At 42.5% G+C, this 26,444-nt stretch overlaps 1 protein-coding gene across 1 annotated transcript; it reads left to right on the top strand.

Moving 5' to 3' along the window:
• On the top strand, positions 1 to 23,389 carry LOC102023064 (asparagine synthetase [glutamine-hydrolyzing]; the record flags this gene model as incomplete). Its single annotated transcript, XM_005388086.2, is given in 12 exon segments — positions 1 to 198; positions 7,296 to 7,565; positions 9,887 to 10,124; positions 15,316 to 15,501; positions 15,747 to 15,848; positions 16,315 to 16,442; positions 17,485 to 17,611; positions 20,331 to 20,437; positions 20,914 to 21,014; positions 22,219 to 22,300; positions 22,389 to 22,544; positions 23,035 to 23,389. Coding segments are annotated over 11 exon segments (1,686 nt in total). The 3' UTR covers positions 23,245 to 23,389.
• Positions 23,390 to 26,444: the final 3,055 nt, after the last annotated feature.

Here is a 26,444-nt window from a genome sequence, read left to right as displayed (position 1 = left end):
CGGAGCAGGCGGAGGGCGCGCGGCCGGCTGCGGTTGGGCGGGTCCGGTCCGGCGGGGTCCCTGGCGTCGCCGTGGGCGCCTGGTAGGCTCGGCCCTGCTCACCTTGCTTCCCCTCTCCCGGTCCCCGTCCCCGTCCCTGGCTCCTCGGGCTGCGGACTCCGGACTCGCGGGGACCCCGCGCGGAGACAGGCGGCAGGGGGCCGGGCGAGTGCGGCGCCTCCTCGCACACCTGCGGGTGTTTCTGCTGGAAACGGAGGGACGGGCTTCGCTCCTGCTCCGAGCCTGGCCCGCAGGGTGCGCACCGTCCCTGCCCCGTGCTTGATGATCGCAAGGAGGACAGCTCTCTCATTGATGGAATTACTGTGAAGTGAATTAGAAGTAGTAGGTCTTGCCCCTGTCCAGTTGGATATTGGTTATTGACTTCCCCCTGTCTCTCTCTTTCTCCCTACCTCTCTCTCTGTCTCAGTCTCTCTCCCACCCCTCCACCCACTCCTTGCTAGGTATGTAGTTCATACTGGCCTTAAACTGTGTAGACCAAGTGGCCTTGAACCTGGCCTCAGCCTCCCCGTTGCTGGGTTGCAGGTGTGCACCACCAGGCCGGGCTCCTGCATTGAGCTCTTCATGTAAAAATAAGGTGATCTGGTCAAGTTTGAGTGCAGAAGAGACAGCAAGTGTTCTGCGGTGGCGCTGACCTATTCCGTTGCGCCTTGGACTGAACACCTGGCACGCAGGCTGTTCTGGACTCAGAACCGAACCAAGGTACCAACCGACAAACACCGGAGCACACGGATCGCCAATTGAGATTTTAGAATGAGCCTTTGTTAGCTGGCCAGCGACTGACTGAGAGCCTCCACGCAGGGTAGGATCAGGTCAGCAGCAAACCAGGTTTCAGAGCAGCTTTTAAGCCAAAAAGCCACATCCTGCTTGGCAAGTGAACTCTTCGTGAAGCAGTCTTGCGAGACACTATAGAAACTTTAGGAAACTTACAAGAAAAGAACGATACATTTCAGGGACTTTCAGGGAGTGGCTAGAATGCGGAATGACGCAGGTGGAAAGGACAAGAGGGGGAGTAATCAGTAATTCTTCATGTTCTTTGTGAGGCCATGCATGTCCCTTGTGAGGCCTTTACATTCCCCACTGATTTTAGGAAGGAATCAAGTCCTTGATTCCCTTGTGTCATGTGACCGGGCCAGGCTCCGGTCATGAGTCCAAGCATGTTAATAGAATCAGTCCATTGTAGAATCTATGACAGGTTATGGCACAATGTTCCAGGATGGCATCTACAATGGTGGTTGATGACCTGTCAATGTATAAACATATCCTTGTCCCATGTTATTAATTGAACTGGAACACATTATTGTTATTATTATTTATCATTTATCTAATAGCTTGTACTTATATTTTTCTGTTGGTTGCTCAAGACCAAGTTAAAGTGAGACCTGTATTAATTAATATTAATTTTTTCTATCAAGGTCTGTTAACTCTCCTCAGGATTTACCTTGGAACCGTGTACAGTACCTCTTAGTACTTCTGTCAGTGCCAGCCGTCTGGATGAGTCACAGCCATTGCTTGACCAAGTTGCTTTCTTTGAAAGCTTGGGAGACTGTTTTTTCCTGGTGACTCTCCTTAGGCACATTATACTGTATAATCATTTTCCTCTGTGGTCCATAATCTCCTTGATCAGAAAATCAGGGACTCAACAAGTTGCGTGATGTGGCAGCAGAGGTTTTCTTATGTCCTGAGTCCTGTTTGACCTTGGAGGGCTTTGGCCAAAATATTGGTGTCCTCTTAGCCCAATTTATCTGTCTAATTTTTGGTCTCCAAACCTAAGTTGTTAAAGATCCAGCAGAAAATGTTAGTGGCATTATATTGTAAGCACCTTGAAATATAAAGTACAACCAGGGAATTATTACTTTTTACCAATCATGGATATTCTAGTAGTTGAATCTTTGTGGAATATTAACAGACAACAGTCATATAGTTTTACAAAGAAAACTACAAGTCAAAAATTATACATAGTATCATTATATAATAAGCATGATGACAGTTTTGTAGCACAATAGAATAGCCCTTTTAGTCATTATTTTTACCTAATACATATGGAGCTTTTATCTAACTTATCCTTAAACAGGATGTTATTTAATAAATTTGTAACATTGTCTGGGCCATTTAATATCTAAGCATCTCTAAATGTAGTGGCATATACCGAGTATATATACCACATAAGGTTTTGTTAAAAAAATTATTCGAATGATGACCCATGAACCTCTTATAATTATAAATATCTGGAGCACAAGAGAAAAGGCAGATATCTAACATTATATAAACAGTTCTAGTTTTACATTTTAGAAGACTGTACATTTTGAAGGCACAAATACATTTAATACACCATGAAATTAGCAATAACAAATTGTCACTATATATATATATATATGACAATGATCACTATATAAACATATCACAATAATATTTTGAACAGTATATATTGTTGTGTCTCCCATAAGGCTATGGAGATTATCAGGGCTCCTTATTAATGAACAAAAACTGGTTAATGTTATTTCAGGCAGCTGCTTTTTATTTATCAGTTGGAGTCCTAGTCCTATCTATCTTTTCTCTACCCAAAGGATTTTTATTTAATTATCTTAACCCATTTTTTTCTATTTTATGAACATTCAATCAGAATTTGACATGTCAGTTTTTGTACAATGAGAGACCCTCAAATCATAATACATAAAACAATATTTATTCATTTATAAAACCAATTTTAACATAATTTTGATCAGCCGGCAATGTGGTAGAAGCAAATCTTTACATATAAGCCAAATTAGATTATAGACAGTTACCTCAAAAATCAAAAAAAATACAAAAAGAGAAATTTGTTGAGCTCAAGTAAAACAGCTGTTTACAGATCTGACAGACAAACAAACAAAACACATATATAAGACAATTTACTTATAAACTTAGAGTGCACTCAAATATAGTTTTGGCCATACTGAATTATAAGTTTGTAATAAGTAGTCAGAACTTTATTTTTTTATTCTGTCTTCAGAATACCAGCAACTTTTATGTCCCTTAACGTAGCTTTCATCTTAGTCACGTGTACATACACATTGTCACTTATTTAGACCTTTTTTTTTTAAGTGTTCTTGCTTAAACTTTTCTTTTTTGTCCTGAAACGAATTTCTGCAATCTCTATCAGCTGGGGCAAGTTTATCTCTGTAATACCTTTTAATTTTTGCAACTTGTGACATTTTTGCCACCTTGTAGGTGAGTGGGATGATGAGCTACAGAAAGAAGCCCCTTTTTTGAAGCCTGATGATTTTTCCTGCATTTAATCTCATTTTTTTTTTTTTTCAGTTACCTTTAAGAAGTCCTTCTTTTTGAGAAATCAAAGTTTTAACATCTGTTGACAATCACCCCAGGTGGGGCATTGAATCTCAAACATCACTTTTAGCAAACTGACAGAAGCTGGAGTTTACTCTAAAAGGAGGGGGTTTGAAGTTTTCCAGTTGCAGAACGAGGATTTTTTCCCAACTTCACAGGAGCCTGCCAGAGAGGCAAGACTGGGATGAAACCTGAGGAGGAGACTCCTTCATCTGAGTCTGCTATAGGCTGGGGGAAAGGCTGCCTGAAGGGGCAGTCCCCATAACAGAAATAGTTTGACACAATAGCAGGGACTCAGGGGCTGGGGATTTAGCTCAGCGGCAAAAGCGCCTGCCTGGCAAGCGCAAGGTCGTGAGTTCAGTTCCCGGTACCGGAGAAAAACCAAAAAAAAAAAAAAAAAAATAGCAGGGACTCTGTGGGGGCCAGGATCTTTTTAAGCCTTCAAGTACACAACTCCCAGGGGTAGAAAAGACCGGAGGAGGGCGATCAGGGCCCCTCCCACCCAAGCAGCAGATTCAATTGTAACCTGAGGACACGGGCACACCAAGGAACGCAAGCGCATACAACAAACGATTCAAACAGACAAACAGACAGGACAAAATCCAGGGAAAGATAATTTAGTTTTCCTCCAACTAGTTCTGCCAATTCACATTGGAGACTGGCTTGAAATGCAACAAACAAAAAGCCAAATTTTTTTCTCAGCGCTTGCCAGAAGGACTAACACGCCCCTTGCTCAGCTCCCACTGGGAAGGTGAAGGCTGCACTGCGCCTGCAGCATGCGGCTTCATGCCCCTCTCCCGGCTCCCAGAGACGGCAGAAACCAAAACTGCCACCCAGGTCTGGGGGCCTAACAAACCGAGAGCTAGCAACAGAGCTCTCTCCCAAGTAAGCCCAGCCTTGGGAAAGATTGGAAGCCAATTAAAATCTTACCCAGTCGGAGGTTTAGAACTCTGTCTGTCCTTCCTGGCCATGGCCTCCAGGTCTTAGCCTCCCCCCGATGGTGAGAGCTGAACTTAGCTGGGGCGCCCAGCCATTCAGGAAAGAGCTAGGGGATCTGGAGGCCGGGGCCCCCTCAAAAGAGGATCTGCCTGCAGAATATCCTGGGAAGCCCCCAAATGTCAGAAAAGTGATTTAGAACACATTGAAGTGGCGTAAGCGACATGGAAGCAGACTGACCCATTTAGACAAACAAAACAAGAACAAACAATGAAAAGACAACAGCAAAACAAACCAAAACCAAACAAACCAAAACCAAACCAAAGTCTCTCCGGCACTTAAAGGCACGTCTGCCGTCCGGGAGATCCAAACGGGGTGCCCCACAAACAAATAAACAAACTTACCAGTAAGAAGACAAATGGCTCCTGGTCAAATGGAAAGAATTTAGCCTTTTTTTTTTTTTTTTTTGTTTTTGTTTTTTTTTTTTTGTTTTTTGGCTTTTCTCCGGTACCGGGAACCGAACTCACAACCTTGCGCTTGCCAGGCAGGCGCTTTTGCCACTGAGCTAAATCCCCAGCCCCAAGAATTTAGTCTTTACCCTAGGCAGGGAAGCCTGTCAGGGTCGAGGCACATCTTCTCGAGAAGACCCTTGACAGGTGGCTGCCAGGGGTAAAGTGATCTGGCTCAGTAGTGCCCCCTGCAGGGCATCTTGGTGGGACCTCCAAATGTTCTGGACTCAACCGAACCAAGGTACCAACCGACAAACACTGGAGCACACAGATCGCCAATTGAGATTTTAGAATGAGCCTTTATTAGCTGACCAGCGACTGACTGAGAGCCTCCACGCAGGGTAGGATCAGGTCAGCAGCAAAGCAGGTGTGAGAGCAGCTTTTAAGCCAAAAAGCCACATCCTGCTTGGCAAGCGAACTCTTTGTGAAGCAGTCTTGGGAGACACTATAGAAACTTTAGAAAACTTACAGGAAAAGAACGATACATTTCAGGGACTTTCAGGGAGTGGCTAGAATGCAGAATGACGCAGGTAAAAAGGACAACGGGGAATAGTCAATAATTTTTCATGTTCTTTGTGAGGCCATGTATGTCCCTTGTGAGGCCTTTACACAGGCCAGTCTGAATTGAGATGTTCTGGAAATATGAAACACATCACTGTTTTCTGACAATGTAGTTGAAAAAGCAATGTTAAAGATCCCATATTTGTATATGTTTAAATGATGCTCTTTGGGGCGTATTGTGTTAAAGTATGTTTGAAATTAATTTTACCTTTTTCTTTTAATTTTTAAATGAGGGTTCCAGTATACTTAAAGTTATACGTGTCGTTTGCATTTGTACTAGACAGCACTGCTGTAGAAGTGCAGGAATAATATGGAAAATTACTGCGAACAGGCAGCAACAGTTTAAAAAAGCACTACAGTAAGATCTTTGCCCAGCTGTAGGACTGACTGCCCTAGCAATGCTGCGTCATAGTTTTAATTTGATATGTTTCTGCCAAAGAAATGAGTACGTGTCACACACCTTTGTTTCCCTTGTCTTTTTTGCACTTCTTTTGCTTTTTACTTTAGTAGTTCATGTGTTTCCTGTACAAGCTAAATAGAAGGAGAAGACATTTAGTGACCTAAGTGTTGAGAAGACTTAGGTCCCTGAGGCCCACTTATTTGGAAAGCACTTCCACGCGTCTTTTAAATTGGTATCAACTCTAAAATCTCAATGCATGTTTTCCAGGAAATCTCAAAAGAAATACTTGGTTATAGGCTGTTCTGTCAAGTATGTGCAGGGGATTCGTGAGGCCCTTATTTCCAAATACCTAAGTGGATACCACTGTCATTGTTCTCTTGTGGTCCTGCTCAACTGCCAACCAAAGCTGTAGTTCTTTTAAGTTATAAGTGAAATGTCCTCAAAGGCTTCTTCGAAGTGATTGATGGAACTTGAATCTATATTTTTTTTCTTTGGGTTTTCTTCCCCAAAGTATTTGGGACGTCTGTAATTGATTTGCACTTTTAAACAATGTAAAAGCAGTTTTTTTCCAAGTTACAGATATTTTTAAAGTAATTGAGCTGACAGTGTACAAATCAAACAGGCTTTTGTTTCACTGTTAACTTGAAATTGGAACTGAATTAACATTTGTAGGCATTACTTGCTTCCTGGCCTACAAGGGTATCCTAAATTTTTGTTGTTTGTTTCAGCAATGTTTTGTAATTTCTTTAGTTTGCTTTCTGACTGACCAATGCAGACAGAAATACTTGAGAACATTTTTGCCATTAAGGATATTTTGATAGTGAATGTTTTGGGTCCTCTGTCAGTTTAAAGCTTTTCTTCTCTTATTAGGACATCTGATATGAGGTTATTGATTTCTCTTTGTGTTTGTTCAGTTACCTTTGAGTAAGTCAGCTAGAGGTAGGCTAGACGTTGTGAAATGCTTAGTATTGTCCTCAGCAGAATATATACTCTGCTATTATACCCCCCATATCTTACCTGCAGTTAGTAAAGTAAATAAGGGCACTTAATTGTCAAAGAAACTGTAGAAATGGGGGGGCGGTTCTCCCAAACGTTTGGGAGGTTTTGAGATCCGGGAGTGGTAAAGTTGAGGCTGGGGTCTTTGTTAGCTCTGAGCTCCCTGCCCTTAGGTCTGTATCTTGATAACAGCTCCAATGCAGACACTGTGTGGCCCGGATGCCCCTGCCTTTAGCTGAACCGGAATCCTAAGGTAGGAAGGATGCAGGCTTCGGCGGGGTTCTAAGTGGCATAGTTGTTTCAATGTAAAGGTCATCCGTCTTTTGTGAATACTTGTCAATAAATGACATCACCACCTCCTGTGTGCCTGCCAACCCAATGGAAAAGTGCTAAAGATAGGACGATTTCTGTCTCCACTTTTAAGTTTGTTACACAAGTTTGGAGTGGAGGTTTAATTCCGGCTTAGGTTGGATATTGAGTATTAGACTGATCTGCTTTTGTCTTCTTAGAGCGCGTAACTCGGTGGCACCATGTGTGGCATCTGGGCCCTGTTTGGCAGCGACGACTGCCTGGCCGTGCAGTGTCTGAGTGCCATGAAGATCGCACACCGGGGCCCAGACGCGTTCCGCTTTGAGAATGTCAATGGCTACACCAACTGCTGCTTTGCGTTTCACCGGCTGGCGGTGGTGGATCCTCTGTTTGGAATGCAGCCCATTCGACTGAGGAAATATCCTTCTTTGTGGCTCTGTTACAATGGTGAAATCTACAACCACCGGGCGGTAAGGAGAAGGAACCCAGAAGATGTCTGCTTGTGATTAATGCCCAGAGCTGATTGGTTATAAGAATGTTTGTATCGTGCCTGATTTTTAAAAAAGTCTTCTTGTGTGTTCATCATCGCTTCTGTTCCAGTCATACAGCTGTGCGGGCCACTGATGCTCAAAGAGGGGGAATGACTTGGTCACACGGAGTAATGAGTGTGGGGATACCATTCGGATTCTTGGAGTATTAGCCATTTGTTCTATTAGAGCTTCTAGCAGTATCGCTTCTCGGCCTTTGGCTAAGATCAAGTGTAGAGCTTCTAGCAGTAATTGCAGTTGTGCTAGTGCTGTGTTAGAGACTGCAGTAAGAGGAGCAGGTGAGCTGGTGAGTGGAGCTCATTGTAGTAGGGAACAGACAGTATCATTGTTGGTGTAATAGACTTCCTAAAGATAATTACAGAACTGTTGAGTATGAGGATCCACTTTTAGGAAATGTGTGCGGAGCACAGCTTTTGAGGAAGTGACACCCAAACTGAGACCTGCTGGACAAAGATCACCTGGCCAGGTTGAGAGGAGCTTTGGATGTAGCAGGTGTGGAAACCCATGGGGGGAAGAAAGCATCCCTGGGATTGCAGTGAGTGAGAGGTGTGTGGGGAAGGGATGTTGGGGAGGAAGGTCACCTGCAGCAGGGTGTCCTGATAGGAAGTTGGAATATCATTCTAAGGTCAGAAGTGATCAATTGTGAGGGTGGAGAAGGACGTTCTATAGTCACTCTTTCAATGTATTACTTCAGACCTTACCAAGGCATATGATTGTTTGGTACAGGAGGAAGTCTAGCAAAAGCATTGGTGGAAAGGAAATGATTAAAACTCCTGTATCCTTGTGGAAAGCCGCGAGGTCAACACTAAATGCTTTACTGAGACATGCCGGAAGGAGTGATAACATGATGGCTTACTAAGTTGAACCTCATGATAATTGAGTTGTACTGTCCTTGCTAAACTTGTTGATATCCTCCCATTTGTAATAGCTGCATCTTTTGTTCTTTCTCAATAAAAGGTTACTGAAAATAGTAATCAGGGCCTCAGTCCAAGAGGCTGCTAGCCCCCTGATCCCAGAATTTTGCCTCTTGTTTTTTTTTTTTTTTCTTGCTAATCCATTCATCCATGGGTACCTCATTCTTGGGACTGGTTCACCCTGGACAGAAAGGGATTATGGAATGATAGTGAGGGAAAGATAGAATTTAACAGTTTGGAGATGATCACATTCATAATACTTCTGCAGAATGCGATTGAGATGCAGTATGCAATAGAATGATAGTGGGTATATGCCACTATGCAGTGAAGTATATGCCACTGAATATGCAGTATGATACTTCATTTAATCAAACCCAAAAGGTACAAAGGTCGCAGGCTTTTAACAACACTGAAACAACTTCCTAATCTGATGAAGCTTCCTTTTAGGATGAGAATAAGTGAAGAGAAGGCAACTTTGATTCTAGGCAGGCAACTTTGATAAGAAGCTTCCAATCCAGGATTATTTGTGTAGTATTTCATCACAACTTTATAATCTACCATTTTGCAAGTAATTTTTGGTTATCAGCCTTCTCTCCAACTTCTAAGTTGGAAAAAAATTTTGAAAAAGAAACAGCAGTGATCGTCTAGATTGAGTAATTGTAATCGCCATAAATGTGTTTGAAGTGTGCACATGTGGAGAGCATTCTAAATATTCTGAAGGGGATTAATGACACTGCGTCTCGTACTGAAATCGATTTTTAAAAAGTTAAATATTCACTCTATATTTTGATCATCCACTGTATATTTTTTAGCAGAACTGTACCTCTCCTGCACTTCCCTCTAACATGACCCTTCCTTCTGACCTTTCTTTTCACCATTTGATTTCCAAGCACCTGGAAAAAAGATGTGCAGTATATAATTGAGGATTTATTTTTAATGTAATGATTAAAACACCTGCAGAGTTTGTTATCCGTCTGGGTTCTGCAGTAGGTACAGCATGGACACGGAGGGATATATATAAATATATATGGGTTATACTGTAAGTATGTAAGTACTGATCCTTCTACACATTACTGTTCCCGTAGAAGGCATTGCATACTATTTATCAGAATACAACTAAAATTGTTAGGGGTTCAGTCTCTGTTGCAAAGTGTTTGCAGAATTGTTTGTGAGTTGCAACAAACTTTTGATAATGCTGTGATTCTTCTAAATCATCGGGGTGCAGGAAAGGATTGTAGGCACCAAAATATTTAATCCACTTTGCAATAGAACATGAATTGGTGAAAACACAAGAATCCTAACACTTTGGCTTTGCTCTGCTTCCTTAAGCTGCAACAATACTTTGAGTTTGAATACCAGACCAATGTGGATGGAGAGATCATTCTTCATCTGTATAACAAAGGAGGGATTGAGCAAACAGTTCGCATGTTGGATGGGGTGTTTGCCTTTATTTTACTGGACACTGCCAATAAGAAAGTATTCTTGGGCAGAGACACGTATGGCGTCAGACCTATGTTCAGAGTCTTGACAGAAGATGGATTTCTGGCTGTGTGTTCTGAAGCTAAAGGTAATAATGAAATCAATTTTGCTCTGAATTTTCAATCTTTTTCTGGTATCCTGCTTTCTTCTAGATCATATTTGGAAATCCCATAGGGGGACTCCAAATGTTTACAAGTGATTGAGTAAGTTGTGATTTCTCTGACATTGGATATATTTACAGGAATATGCCCCATGTTGTTTCTTTCTGGATAATGCTGCTATGTTTATGTGTTTTTTTAGTAGGTGAGCTCAGGTTTTCAGCACTTAAATTCTGCAACCCTGGGCAGCAGGTTTATAGTACGTTTATGTGTTGTTAGGCTAATAAACTCTGCATCTAGTTTGATCCTACATGCACTTTTAAGTTTTGCTATGTAATGTAAGCAAAGAATTGGTTCCGCAGTTATTGCCTTTGCAGAAGTAAATACCATTTTAAAAAGAGCTTTATTGACATATAATTCCCGTAGTATATAGCTTATACATTTAAGATATACAAGTCGGTGTGGTTTTTAGTATAGTCTCAGGTTTGTACCAGCACTCTAGGCCAATTTAGGATGTTGTTTATCACCTCAAAAAAAGCCCTCTTCCCTCTAGCTGTAATTCCCCAACCCTCTTTATCTATCCTCTGCAGCCCTATAGCTCACTTTGGTCTCCGACACTCATCAATCTGCTTTGTTTCTCTGTCTATTCCTTATTCTGGATATTTCATATAAATAGAATAATAGCATTTTATGTGTTTCTGTGACTGGACTTTTTTACTCACATAGGATTTTAAAGATTGCCTATTTTGCAAGTACTTATTTTTCTGGCATGGTGGTATTTTACTCCATGAATAGGCCACCTTTTGTTTATTTCTGGATAATGCTGCTATAGTTTTTGTGTGCACATAGGTTTTCCTTTCTCTCGGGTACATCCCTAAGTATGGAATTGCTGGGTCCTCTAGTAATTGTTAGTGGAATTGCCAGATGGTTTGCCAAAGTGACTGTTGCAGTTTACACTCCTAGCAGAAATATATAAGCTTTCAAGTTTTGATACTGGAGTTTTTCACTATGTCCATCTCGGTGTGGTAATGTGGTATCTTACTGTGGTGTTGATTTTGCATTTTCCTACTGATAGTGCTTACAAGCATTTTTCTCCTGTGTGTATTGGCCATTTAATTGCTCTTTGGAGAAATGTCTATTTAGTGTATTGGCCTTTTTTTCTTCTTGTTGAGGATCTTCTTGTTTAAAAAAGACACTTTTGAAAAGATTATGGTTTGAGAAAAATGAGCAGATGTGCAGAATTCCCGTGTAGTGTCTCTGCCTACCAGGTTCCTCTATTTTTAGTATTTTCCTTTCTGCAGTACATTTGTTGGAAATGATGAATCTATATTAATATATTATTAACTAAACCCCATGGTTTACATTGGGTTCATGTGTTACACTGTTTTTTATGTTCAACCAATACATAATGTCCAGTGTCCACCATTACATGCGTAGTTCCATTGTCCTCACGCTCTGTGGTGCATCTCTTCATCCTTCCTCCTCTTCTACTGCCTGAACCCATGGCTATCACCAAGCTTTCTACCGTTTCCATTATTTTGCCTTGACAAGAACATCATGTAGTTATAATTACATAGCATGGAGCCCCTTCTGGCTGGCTTCTTTCACTTAGCAATATGCATTTAAAGTTCCTAAATGCCTTCATAGCTTGATTCCTCATTTTTATTGCTGAATAATATTTCACTGTCTAGCTGTATCAGAGTTTGCCTAACCATTTCTGAATTATCCATTTGTAATTGTTTGTCTTTTCATCTGGTTGTAACCATTGCTTTGTATTTTTGATCTATGTCTCAAAAGATGATTTTCAGTAAGGTTGCAGGATACAGAATCGATAGACAAAACAATGTACATTGTATACTATAAACTTGAGAAAAAAGTATGAAAATGAAATTCAGAAAACTTTTACAGTAGCATCAAAAGCATAAAATATTTAGGAATAAATTTAACCAAAAAGGTCCTGCAAAACTTGTGCCTTGAAAATTATGAGTCAAGAGAAAGGAAAGAAAATCCAAATATGTGCGAATTGATCCCATGGTCATGGCAGTACTCCTCAGCGTGATTGATACAGTCGATGTGATGCCCATCAGAATCCCTGATAACTTTGTGGAAATTAACGGGCCGAGTTCTCATTCATTTGGACTTACTAGCACTTAGACCAAGCCAAGCAATACTGAAAAAGAATGAAATAAATGCGTTAGCTACTTGTCCTGTGACGTAATACCTGAGAAAATCACACCTGAAAGGAAGAAAGGTTGATTTGGGGCCATAGTTGCAGAGGTTTCAGGCTGTGGTCAGCTGGCTCCACTGCTGTGGTCCTTTGGGGAGGCTGAACATCTTGGTTGAAGGGCGTGCAAGTGCAAAGCTGCTCATTTTATGACTTCTAAGAAGCAAAGAGAGAGGGAAGGAGCCAGAGAAAACAGGGTCAGGGACAGAGCCAGTCACCAAAGTCAAGTCTCTAAGACCCACTTCCTTTCGCTTGGCCCCATTTCCAGTTTCTGTCACCTCCCAAGATCTAATCATGCTCCAAAATCTCGTCAGCTACCAGGCCTTCCACTAACTCATTGAGCCTTTCAAGGGGTGTAATAGATTCCTGCCATACCAGTAGAAGAACTTACACTTCCTGACTTGAAAAGTTATTACAAATCAGCAGTAGTCAGGACAGGGTTGTACTGCCATTAGAGTACATGTAGACTAGTGGGATGGAATCAGGAGTTCGGACATCTATAGTCTAACCAAATTTTAATAAAGGTGGCAAGATTGCCCCAAGGGGGAGAGAAGAATCTCTTAAGAAAGTGTTGTGATATCTGGAGATACCTATGCAAAAGATGAAGTTGGGCCTTTATCTGCTATACATAGATTACCTCAAAATCGATCAAAGACCCAAATGTAAGAGCTAGAACTCCGTAATGCTTAGAAGAACATCTGGGAGTAAATCTTCTTAACCTTGGATTTAGTCAAGATTTCTTAGGTGTAATACCAAAAGTATGACCCACATAAGGAAAATGGATACACTGTATGTTATTGAGACTAAAATTTTTGCTTTTCTAAGGACACTGTTCCGGAAAGTAAGTAGGAAAAATCACTTGCCAATTGTCCTGTAATGGTTTGGTTCTGAACTCTGCCCCCCAAAGCAGTGTGTGAAAGCCCTGCTGCCAGCCTGCTGTGGGGAGGTACAACCTTGAGTGGAGGGGTCTAGTGGAAGAAGTTAGTCACTGCGCTCTGCTCCTGAAGGGGATTTTGGGACCCGAGCCCTTTCCTCTTGCCTGCCAGCTTCCCAGCCGCAGTGAGGTGAGCAGGTTTCCTCCATTGTGCATTTATTGCCACAGACGCTGAAGAAAGGGGGCCAAATGCGCATGCGCCGGAAGCTCTTTCCGGGTGAACCAGAATCGAGGTCGTCTCCTTGAAATGGATTATTCAGGGATCTTGTCACAGCCATAGAAAGCTAGCAAACCTACTGGGCCTTTTTTGACAGTAAACATGACAAAGACAGTCGTCTTTATCTTTTTCCTAGACAGCAGTAGCAGCTTAAAATGAGACCTTTTGGCCCTTGAAATCTCCGTCATTAGTTTTCAGATTTAATACTGGCCAAGACAGAGAGAATATCAGTCACAGGGCCACACTAGCTGCAATATATCATTAAAAACCTGAAATTTTAGGTATTTCTAGCACAATAAAACAGCAAAAAATACCCCTAAGTATGTATTTACCTAATATGCTTTTAGAAACCTGACAGAAAATGTGAAGGAAAAGTAGACTGTTACTTCTACAGGGACTCCTTTGGTCACTTGAAACAAAAGTACAACTTCATGTCTGATTTACTCTCTGAACTTTCTTGATTGTTATTGTCTGTATTCCTGACGGTATCCTTTGTCAGACTGAACGATGTCATCTAGAGTACAGATTTTCCCTTTTCCATCATTATAAATCTGATCATGGTATTCTATTTAAAACCTAGGGCCCTGTGGGCTAGTGAGAACCTCTGGGTCCTTTGCTTGGTCTTCAATTCCTTACCAAAGGGCTGGGGTGTAGCTCAGTGGCACAGTGCCTGTCAGGCAAGCACGAGGTCCTGAATTCTATTCCCAGTACTAAAAAGCAAACAAACAAACTCCATGTTCCACAGATTGAGTATAAGGTTAATAAATGCAAATAGTAAGTCATAGTGAATATTCTCTATAGGTAGGCAGTTACTGTTTAGAATATAACTTTAGTGTCAAAGATCATTGTGATGTCAGGTTGGTTACGAGTGTAAAAAATTACTAAGGACATTTAAGTTTTACAGTTTTAGGCACCCAAAACATGAGAACAATTAAGGCACAGATTCTAATTTCTAAGTGTCTGTCCTTGAAGTACTTTACAGTGTTGGCACTTTTCTTAAAAATACTTAAGTGATGACAAAGAAATGACTTCCAGAGCATCACAGAATTAACAGATTTATATTTATCTTTCGGTTTTATTAGTAAATTTTGGCTATTTTTTTTTAACTTTATTATAGAAAATAGGTTTTCTTCATTAGAAATTCTCTATAGGTAGGGCTGGGGATACAACTCAGTGGCACAGCACCTGCCTGGCAAGTGCGAGGTTGTGAGTTCCATTCCCCATATCAAAAAAAAAAAAGTTCTCTCTAGGAGAAGGAACTGGACAGAAGATTTGCCAAGTTCTTTGAATTACTACAAGTTGCTGCAGTTTGGCTCTGTGTTCTACATCGCTTATATCTCTCTAGAAGTAGATAGTAGGGCTTTGTGTGATTAATATTTTCTCTACTTTGTTTGTACAATGGGTGTTTTTTTTGTTTTTGGATTTTTTTTTTTCCCGTACCAGGAATCGAACTCACGACCTTGCACTTACCAGGCAGGCGCTGTGCCGCTGAGCTAAATCCCCAGCCCCACTGGGTGGTTTTTTTGTTTAAAAGTAGATAATGTAGCTGGGTGTGCTGGTTCATACTTTAATCCCAGCACTCAGGACAGGGAGGCAGAAGGATTGCTGCAAGTTCGAGATTGGCGTAGACTGCATAGTGAGTGCAGGGACTACATTGTTAGACCCTGTCTCAAAATAAAAGCAAAAGCTGTATATCTATATTGATATATCATATATATAAAAAGGAACTTATTGAATTTTTCCCAATCGTGAGAGTTCCTGTGAAGTACTGCCTCATTGAGGAAGTTATCTTTTTAAAATCTGCAGGTCTTGTTACACTGAAGCACTCCACAGCTCCATTTTTAAAAGTGGAGCCTTTTCCTCCGGGACACTATGAGGTTTTGGATTTAAAGCCCAATGGCAAGGTGACATCTGTGGAAATGGTTAAATTTCATCACTGTACTGACGAGCCTGCCCATGCCTGCCATGACGGTGTGGAGAAACTCTTTCCAGGTAACAAGCAGCTGCTTGTCCCCCGCCCTTCCCCAAAGACAGAGCGTTATAGTCACGTGAGTGGAGTGATTGTAGTTTCAAGACTGTTTTCCTGTTTCACTGGGGTGGGACCTCCTGGAGTTTGACAGACTCCACTCCGGATTGCCGGCCATCATGGGGGATGTGGAGGACCGTGTGCTTCAGCTTAGTAACTAAAGCAGGCTCAGCTTTTCTGGAGCTGTTGAATGTCCTTTGTGTGTTCATAGGTTTTGAGCTGGAAACTGTGAAGAGCAACCTGCGTATCCTTTTCAACAACGCTGTTAAGAAGCGTTTGATGACAGACAGAAGGATCGGCTGCCTTTTGTCAGGTGAAGTCCATTTAAAAGTCTAACAGTATCTCGTGTGTGTTTGTTTAAGGGAAATGATTGGTAGCCATTCCTGAGCTTTGGAGTGAAATATTTGTTGTATGATTTCAGCTTTTCTTTATTAGAGGATGTGAAGCGTTGTTTGTGTTGTGTAAGTTGTGTTTAATATTCTAGTGATGCAACTTAGAGTTATGCCATAGCTGGATTAGTGTTAACAGCTAGGAGGACATTTCTTTAGAATCCCGTGTAGTGATTTTTACCCAATATAAGCATAGTTAGCGTTCCTGCAACGTCCTCTCAAAATTATTAGCTGTATCTTTTCACTGATTAAAGTTGATTTCTGTTTGTAAAACTTGGAGCTCTGCAGGGGTCAGACTGAAATCCCAACGCTGACGAGGACTGTCAGCCTTCCTGTCTGTCCCTGTCTGACACAAGGCGCGTGACCCGTGCCCTGGTTCTCTGCTTGTAGGGGGCTTGGACTCCAGCTTGGTTGCTGCCACTCTGTTGAAGCAACTGAAGGAGGCCCAAGTGCAGTATCCTCTGCAGACATTTGCCATCGGCATGGAGGACAGTCCTGACCTGCTGGCTGCCAGAAAAGTAAGAGGCTGTCTTTCACACCCTAGAGCTGGAACAGACTTGTTACTGGGTGGAAATCAAGTTAGGAAGTGATGACCCTGTTTTGGCTGCTGTATGGACTGCAGTCATTGTTTTAGATGCAGTGCATTAGAATGGAAAGAATTGCCTTTGGGATATCCACTGTACCCTCCGACTTTTATCCATCATGCCCATGCAATCCAGGGAAAACCCCGTGACAAGAATTCTGTGCCTAGAGTGAAGGCGTGGTGTGGTGTTAGGGCCTCAGTCTTTGGAGTTTTAAATCCTGGCTTTACCACACAAGTCCTCACTTACATAACAGGGGTGTTTCTGTCTGCAGTGTGATAGTTTTGAGTGAAAATGTATAACTCATGTGAAGTGTGTAAGATAGACCCTAGCAGGTGGGAAGTATTTAGTTAATGTTACCGATTTAGTTTCGATTTTTTATGCAAAGTGTTATATTTGGAGCTGTGTGCAGTGGGACCCTTGCACACAGAATGTGGGCGCTCTGATTCTTGCTTGCAAGGACTCAAGAGTGAATGAGAACGTGCTGGAGAGCGGTCTAAGTGCAAGTTGACTGACGCTAGAAGACTCCAAATTGTCCAAAGAAAGTGGCCGGAGGGGAGAGCCACTGCATGCAGGAATAACATCCTGGATGTAAAATTAGACGTCTCCTTAACATCCAAAGGAGAGCAAGATTAGCGTGCAGGCGTGTCGGACTAGAGGGAGATGAGGTGGTTAGGTAAAATAGATGGGGCAGGGGGTGCTAGTTGGGAGGCTGGTATTTATCAGGTGGCGGCCTTGGGATAGGAAGAGCTTATGGGAGACAAGGCTTCTCATTGCTGAGCGCAGAGAGCAGGGCAGGCCGGGCACCTGGGTAGGTGGGTGTGTATGTGGTCTCTGGAGAACTTTTTTCCTGTTTCTTTCGCTGTGTTTATTTTTCACTATAAATTCACAGTGTCCCATGAATCCCTATTCTGTTTCATGTATAAGGTAATCCTTTTATTTTAATATTGAGTGTCTGTATTTTCCTTTGTATAATCAGGTGGCAAATCATATTGGAAGTGAACATCATGAAGTCCTCTTTAACTCTGAGGAGGGCATTCAGGCCTTGGATGAAGTCATATTTTCCTTGGAAACCTATGACATTACAACAGTTCGCGCATCAGTGGGTGAGGCATTTTATGAATAAAAAGCTGTTTTTATTTAATACTGTAGGAGAATAAGTTTCAAAAAATATTTCAAGTAGTAGAGTGTCACTCAGCATTCCATCAGTGTGACAAAGTACCTGAGAAAAATCAACATAAGTGGAGCAAAGTTTAAGGTGGCTTCTGGTTTCAGTCCGTGGTTGGTTAGCTGTTTTGTGTTTGGGCCTGTGGCGAGGCAGAACATCATGGTGGGGGACAGAGCTCTTCACTTCTCAGCAGCCAGGACGTGCAAAAGGAAAGAGGCAGGACCTGGACCCTAGCGTTTCCTTCAGCATTGTGCCAGCAGTGGGGCCAGCAACTTACACCAGGCCCCACTTTATAGGGGTTTCACCACTTCATCATAGTGCAGCAGGCTGGGGACCACCCTTCGAACTGCTAGGTATTTGGGGGGTCATTTCATATCCAAACTACAGCAAGCAGTTTAAGCAACGTTGTTTAAGAATGAATACAAAAAATTCCTATATTGCTAATTGTTTATGACCACTTCAGAATTCCCTGAATTTCCTCTGGAGTGTAGGGAAAGCTAAATATATACTTCATTGGGGGAGCCATTTAGTTGGCCTCCATATTTGTAGGTTTCTCATCCTTGGATTCAATTGAAGAGTGAAAATACTTGAAAATAAACTTGCGTCTGTGTTCCACATATACCAAGTTTTCTTTTTTTGTATCTTAAGTGATGTAGCCTAAGAACTATTTACATAGTATATATTGTGTCATGTGTTATAAGTAGTTTATGATGATTTAAAATACTGGTAGATGGTAGAGACATTCTAGGTTCATTCCTAGACCTGAGTAGCAATTCAAATATTATTATAAACATTCACAAAGTTTTTGGTTTCCCAGTACATAGAAAAGTCATCTTTTCACTATATTGTGGTCTGTTAAATTTTCGTAGCATTATTTCTGGCCAGGAGTTGCGCATACCTCTCATTCCAGCATTTGCAGGGCTGAAGCAGGAAGATCACCATGCATTTGAGGCCAGCGTGGGCTGCATACTGAGTTCAGTGCCAACCTGAACAAACTATATAGGAGACCCAGTCTTAAAAAAGTGTGCATGCCTTAATTATAAAGTACTTTGCGGCTTGAAGAAGTTAATTGTTTAGTTGAAAAAGTGATACCAGCATTGATGGAAGATGCCACAAACTTCTGATTTGCAAAAACAGAAATGTCTGTGAAGCACAACAAAAAAGGGAAGTAAAACAATGCATGTTGGTATATAGGAGGGTGTGTGTAGGTTATATGCAGATATTGTGCCATTTTATAAAAGGAAATGGGCATCTACACATTTTGGCATCTACAGGGAGTCCTAGAGCAGATCCTGTGGATGCCAAGGAGGGACTGTGGTCTGTATAAATTGGGAAATAGGTCAATGGTGTAATTCATTTACCGCAAGGAGTGCAAGATTGTAAATATTCCATCAGAGAACCTAATAGTGACCGGCTATTATTGTCTTACAAACAGCACTACTTTTATCGGGTGGATACTTACTGATATTGGAAGTGTACTCTAAATCAGACAGATCCTGCCTTTTTGCTGAATCTGTAAAGTGCTACCATCTTGGATACATGTCTTTTTGTAAGACTCTTCCTTGGAGGGCAAAGAAAAAAAAAAGCCCAAATCTCTGTGTCTCTCTCTCTTTAATATATACATATCCTTAGGTATTATACTGGCTGATGACTCTCTTAATTATAGTAAATAGTCAGGTATGTAGTATGTTATTGAAATTTACTGGGGTGGGTTAAGATTAGGAACAAAGTTGAAAAGGCTGCACTTAGAGGGGTGATGATAAAACCCATTGTGCGAAGCTGGCATTGGTTAGAGAGGGTTAGAACAGATACCAGACAGGTATGATTTAATGAATTAGGCTTCTTCGCCTACAATGAAATTTCATAAATAAGGAGTGTGGGGGGTAACACTGTTAAAACAGAAGCTCCTGTATTTGTCTCTTTTGTTACTATGAATACTTAGCAACACTGAGTTCTGCTAAATTCTAAGATGGTTTATTTAGCTCATAGTTGTGGCTCGTAGCTCATGTCCAAACAGCATGGCGCTCTGGCCAGAGCCCTTCTGGCTGTGACCCCTCACGGTAGAAGAGTCACAGTGGGAGCCTGTTAGAGGGCGGGATGACAAGGAAACACCGGAAGGAAGTGCACTGGGAGGAGCTCTTGTGTAACTGTGAGCTCTCAGGAGAGCACCTAGGCTTGCCTGTAAGAACCAGAGCACCCGCTCAGATGAGGTACCCCCTTCAGGTCCCACCAGTACCCTGCATCAAACCTCCAGTCCTCAGACACAAAGTATATTCAAACCACTGTCCCACCCAAACCTTACTTTATAATAAAATACCAGTGTACAAGACCTGATTTTCAAGCATTCAAATCATTGTTCAGTTTAGCAATGTTTCAGGGTGGGCTTTCTTGGTGTAAAGCCATTAGAGCATTGAAATGTGTGTACATAGTCAGAAAGGTTTCCAGCCATTTCACTACAATAAGAGTATCACTTCTGGCTCACGTACACATGGGTGGCTTGGCACTGTGAGCTTGCTTTGGATGTCACTTCCTGTTCGTACAGAGCCCAGTATAGTAGTGAATCCGGCAGTTGCATTTGAAAGCCAGAAAAAAGAAGAGAAAAAGGCATTTTTGAAGGAACGCCATGTTGACATGAGGCTCTATTTCTCTCATTTAAGGCATGTATTTAATTTCCAAGTATGTTCGGAAGAACACAGACAGTGTGGTGATCTTCTCTGGAGAAGGATCCGATGAGCTGACGCAGGGCTACATCTATTTCCACAAGGTGAGCACTCTGAAGGGAGGGCACGTCCGTGCGGGCTGGAGAAGAGTCTGAGCTATGTCACAGCGTTCTGTCATCTGTCATCTCAGGGTAACAGTGAGGTATTTGAGTATCTATGAGTTTCTGCATGTGAAGAAATCTAATCGTGGGTGCCTGTTTGTTCTGTGAAGAAAGACCTTGTAGTAGGATCAGATAACACTCATTCTTTAACCTCAGTGAAGCTGAGAATCCCCTTCCGGTCCTTCCTCCCTGCCCATTTCCGGCCTTGCCCCCAGGGCGGCCATTGTGTTGCCCTGCCCTGAGCCTGGGCTGTGGAGATTTGTGTGAGCATCTGCTGCTGGCCAGGCCTCTGCTCTGTCCGTGCCTTGCTTTGCGTCTGCCTTACCATCTTCTGTGTCGCAGTGGGTGTAGGAAGGAGACATCAGAACTTGGGTGTGCCACAAGCAAAGTCGTTGCTCAGCTCGTTGTTTGTAACATAGGCTCCTTCTGCGGAAGAGGCTGAGGAGGAGAGCCGGAGGCTGCTGAAGGAGCTGTATCTGTTTGACGTTCTCCGAGCCGACCGGACGACTGCTGCCCACGGGTAACTGGATCATTTTAGCAGTGACTGTTGGGAAAAAGACTGACAAATGGAAAGGACTGGTGGGTGAGCTTTTGGTTTTTTTTCAGGGGGTCAAATGTTGCAAAGTTGATTTTTCTCTTTATAAACCAAATAGGAGTTGTGTGTTTTAGCCCCAAAAGAATGGAAATAAAGTGACAGGGCTGCCCTAGGAATGGGGAGAGGTCTTCAGTGTTGCTTTTGCAGATGTCGTACCTGTCTTTTTTTGTGTGGTACTGAGGATCGAAAGCCTTCCCTGGATCTGCACCCCCAGCACCATATTGTTTCTTTTTTGTTTTTCTTTGGAGATGGGGTTGCACTAGATTGCCCACCTAGGCTCACACCTGCCCTCCTTCCTCAGCCTCACAGACAGCTGGGGTTCAGGGCCTGTGACACCACTCACTGCTCGCAGTGCCCATCTTTCAAGCGTATCCACAGTCCTCCCCTCCTGAGCCCAGGGCAAGCTGCAGCAGCTGTTGCTAAGTCTAAGAAAGTGAAAGCTGTAGACTCTGCATAGCAAATGCGGAGCACCTTCCTTGCCTGCTTGATGTTGTGGGGACCCTGCTGGGAATGAAGATGCAAGGGGTTTGATTAGATGATTTACAAAGCAGGATTCTTCCACATCATTTGCCCCTGACTTAAGGTTTCCTGCTTTAAGTGCTCATGTTGAAGAATTAAGGACTCCTACTGCACAGGGCAAACAGCTGAATTACATGTTTTAGTTTCTCTACTGAAGCAAGGTTAAGTATGGGAAATAATAGTGGGTGGGGAGGCCCTGGACCCTTCCTTATCCATCCTATCTCGTTGTCTTAGCATCGCTGCGATGACAGACACTGATGATGTGGCATTTGATGGAATGTTGAACACTGGTTCAAATTCAATATTTTGTACGAGTTCTTGGTCACTGAATTGTGATTGGAACCGTTACTGGGAGAAGAGGTGATCTCACCTGGAAAAACCTGAGTCACAGTGATTTGGGCAAGGCACATGCTTAATGATCAGCAATCTCACTGTTCTTAATTTTCCTGCTTTGTACGATGTGCATTGAAGTTTTCGTAGGAAAAGGTATAAGAGGAGTGTAAGCTAGGGTTACTCAGTTTGGTTCAATTGCTAGGAGACGGCACCAAAACCTGAACTGACAAGAACTAAGTGTGCATTTGACTTAGATTTTTCCCTTTTCTCCTTTAAGCCTTGAGCTGAGAGTTCCATTTCTGGATCACCGATTTTCTTCCTATTACTTGTCTCTGCCACCGGAAATGAGAATCCCAAAAGTGAGTAAAGCAACCAAGACAAACACTGTCCACTGCTCTCCACATGCGTATGTGGCTTCTCCTGATGCCTCTCCTGTTCTCCTGGCAGGATGGGGTAGAAAAGCACCTCCTGAGAGAGGCCTTTGAAGACTCCAAGCTGCTGCCCAGGGAAATTCTCTGGCGACCCAAAGAGGCCTTCAGCGATGGGATCACCTCAGTCAAGAATTCCTGGTTTCAGATTTTACAGGAATTTGTGGAACATCAGGTGTGATTCTGATGTTTTGAGAAGACTCTCCTGGATCCGACCATTTGGATTCATTTTGATCTCATTTAGATTCACAGTGCCCATATATAATACCTCATTTGTAAGAAATATACAGGAATTAGGTAGCATGAAAAATTGCAGAGTAGTCGCTAGTAGTCTCCAGAAGCAAAAGAGAAGAACGAGGAGCAGAGACTTCATCACCATTGACCATGTAGCACATTTTGGGTACCTGGTGGGTGCTACACACGATCAACTAGACAAGAATGAAGTGCTCAGAGGCACTAAGTTATTAGAAATATGCCTGTGAATGTTTCTTAGAAGTTTCTGCAGCTATGCATATTGTTTTGGCCTTTTGACAAAGTGGGTGGGGTGAGTCAGAGAATGTTGTACAACCGTTAGTTGTGGCTTTTGTGAACTTTGTTTTGGTCTTGTGGCACCAGGACAAATACAAGTGTTTCCTTATCATTTACAGAAGTCTTTCTTCTCACAGGTTGATGATGCAATGATGGCAGCTGCAGCCCAGAAATTTCCCTTCAATACTCCAAAAACGAAAGAAGGCTATTATTACCGCCAGATCTTTGAGCGGCACTACCCGGGCCGGGCTGGCTGGCTGAGCCACTACTGGATGCCCAGGTGGATCAATGCCACCGACCCTTCGGCCCGCACTCTGACCCATTACAAGTCAGCCACCAAAGCCTAGGTGCTTGCTCTGCACCCTGTGGAGGGCAGGCAAATGCTCCTTGTTGCTGTCATGGTGGGGAAGCTGTGGTTGGCTAGGGGACCAGTAGGAGGCGATCTTTTAGGCTTATTTTGGCTTGACAAAAATAAAAGTCGTTCATCTAAAACATTGCTGTACTCCTTTATATTCACAAGGTCCCGGCACGTGAGTGGTTACAAATTGAGCAGCTTTTGGTGTATCATAGTCAGGAGGCCAGGGAACTAGTCCACAGATACTGGGGATGTGCTCAGTGGTAGAGTGCTTGCCTAGCATACACAGGGCCCTTGGTTCAATCCCTAACACTGACCATTACCTCCCAAAAAAGAAATAAAAACTTAAAACCAGCAACAAACAAGGCAGTGGAAAGACTGATGCTGGCAAGAGCTCATAACACACTCCTGATGGAACTGTTTTGGAAGATTCCTGGCCCCATTCCTGTGTCATCTTGCTGTGGTCTAAGGGTGACTGGTCTTAGTCTTGCCTCCATCCTGACAGCTGGCTGGGCAATCTCGGGAAATGCAAGTCCTTTGAGGGAGTTCATGACAGGTCTGTTTTCTAAGATACGAATTCATTTTGTTATTGTTTATGTTGAGCCAGCACCCCTGATGGGGACTATTCTGAAGCTGGGGTCAAACTTTTATTAAAGAGCCAGACAGTAAATGCGTTAGGCTTTGAGGATCTTTGTTGGGACTGTGTAGCTCTGCTGCAGAGCAAAAGCAGGTGTGTAGGGGATATGTCAGCTACTAGGCATGGCTGTGGTCTGTTCCAACTTTGGTTATGAAACCAGGGGGCCGAGCAGACGCAGAGCTTGGGTCATAGCTTCCTGATCCAAAGAATGAACCAAAGCTTAGCATTTCTCGCTAAACGTATTTTTAGCAGGATTGGGGAAAGAGGGAACCTACCATGGAGATAGTGAACAGGCGACAGAGTTTCTTTGAAATACTCTTGGGTTGTTTAGGACAACATTGAAATACATAATATGGATTTGGCTATGAAAAATGTCATAAGGCTGCTTGACGGGAAAAGTGAGTAGGCCAGAAATTTCGTTCTTGAGTGGGAGGATGCAACACTGGGACTTGCTGGAGGAGGATTCCTACCTACAATGAGAAAATGTCTCCTAGAAACTGAGGAAATACCGTTATTAATACTAGACGACTTGTAAGGCTTCTCTTGTATTTCTAAGCACTGGAATTTGTTAAGCCTGGGATGACTTGACTGTAACATATTTCCTGATCAAACCTCACCCAAGGAAGTCAGGCAGAATTAAAACACTTTGTGGCTTTAGATTTTAAACTTAGGATCTGTGAGACCTGCCATGTACAGAATCTTCTCAGAAGTTACAGGTATACTTCTGATCTAGAGGAGAGAAACTCCCAACCCGCTGGATGTTCAAAACATCGCTAGAATTTGTTTTCTAAAATTGAGGAACGATTTCTTCGAGCAAAGGTAGAATTTATTGAAAAGAAGAAAAGCTTCTATGTAAGGGAGAAGGCTGACCAGAAAGTGGGTTGCATGCCGACCCTGCTTCTGTAGGGTGTTTATTGAGCAAAGCGACGAGGTGAGGTGGGTTCAAGGTGAGACAGAACTGTAATCAGTCCATAAGATTCCCAATATGCTAACGTTAACCCAATGGGAGAGTCACAGGATGGGTGTGAGGTGGCACAAAGGTATGGTGAACCAATCAGATTACAGCAAGTGTAGTTGCTTAGGTAATGTTGATGAAATGTGGATGAAATGGAAATGCAAGTCACTTGGAAGTCACATGGGAAGGACTAGGACTTTCCTGGAAGGGGTGGGTTAAGGAGGTTTGGTCCTCTACCCCAAGGTGATGTCTTTTTAGAATGTCAGTCACTGCCGCTTATCCCCAGGGGGAGCATATGGCTGTAGAGGCACCTCTTTTCTTGAAGCCTGGCCTTTCTTTAATATGCATCCAGATTCAATTATCTTTTGCCTTGACTTTTCAAGGGCTCAGCCCAGTCTGACTGCCTACAATGTTTCTAAATAGCTTAGCTTGCTATAATAGTACCCTCTCCAAAGAATCATCGCTAATTGCAGTGAGGGGGCAGGTGCCCAGACCATTCTGGCTACTTCTGGCTGAAGTAGTTGTAGTTGCCACCAGCAGTTTGAGATGCTCTGCAGAGGGTCTGTCTAAAGACCTGGAGAGGCACCAGCTGTTTTCTTGGGTAGATTTGTAGCTTTAAGCCTGGAGGAGACAAGTCCAAAGAAAGAAGTATGCATGGGCCAAATAATAAGATCAAATGGATAATTATGAATATAGTCAGCAAAGGTGTCCACCCTGACAGCAGGTAATAGCTTTTTATAAAGAGGATGAGGAGAAGGTCTAGGGAATTTTAGAATATGACATGTCATTAACCTATCATCTAATATCTTGCATAGCCATTGAGATACTAGTAGAAGGGTCAGAAATGTACACACAACGTTTAGCTTTGCAATTGTAGAAGCATTGTGCTGCTGTTAGAATGTTTAATGTCATCTGATTTTGGAGGATTGTTTATCTCATTAATTTTACTACTGTTTTACATTAAGAGAAACCAGTAAAGGTCTCATGTAAGGCTCACTGGTACAGTTACTTAAGGGTTCAATGTGTCATATAATCTTCACTACAAGGTCCATCTGGTAGATTCCCATAAAAGCAATCCAGCATATTTGTCATTACTTTTATCTACATGGTCACTTGGGGCTTGGCAGCCTCTATGCCAGGATAAACAAAGTTTTTAAGAAATTAGAGCCTATCTAATCAATGCATGAGCACTAGAATGGATAATAGGTTGGGGAAAGAGCAAAATCTAGAAACTTCTTAAGGGGCTGGAATAGCAACTGTATCCCACTGGCTCTTAGACCCCTCTACTGGTTGAATCTGATATTTAATCATTGATCCCTCTACTTTTACTTGTAATTATCTCAAAAATGATGATGTATGAGAACCAGATTATAACAATGCACCATTTTGACCAATGGAAGGCTCTCAAGTTTTTGCACACACACATCGATATGTATGTATTTGTCAACCAGTCTCAGCATAATTTTGATTAGCTGGCTACCTTGGGGATATATATTAGGCATTTAGGCAGGATAAGGTATCTATCTCACTTAGGAGGGGAACTGGGCTTGTAGGCATAATTAAGATGAACGAGTGAAGGGAAAACCATCCTAGTCAGTTA

Source organism: Chinchilla lanigera, unplaced genomic scaffold (genome assembly GCF_000276665.1).
Source record: "Chinchilla lanigera isolate Chin_1 unplaced genomic scaffold, ChiLan1.0 scaffold00031, whole genome shotgun sequence".
In the NCBI taxonomy this organism is placed as follows: Eukaryota; Metazoa; Chordata; class Mammalia; order Rodentia; family Chinchillidae; genus Chinchilla; species Chinchilla lanigera.
This window is presented reverse-complemented; position numbering and strand designations above follow the sequence as displayed.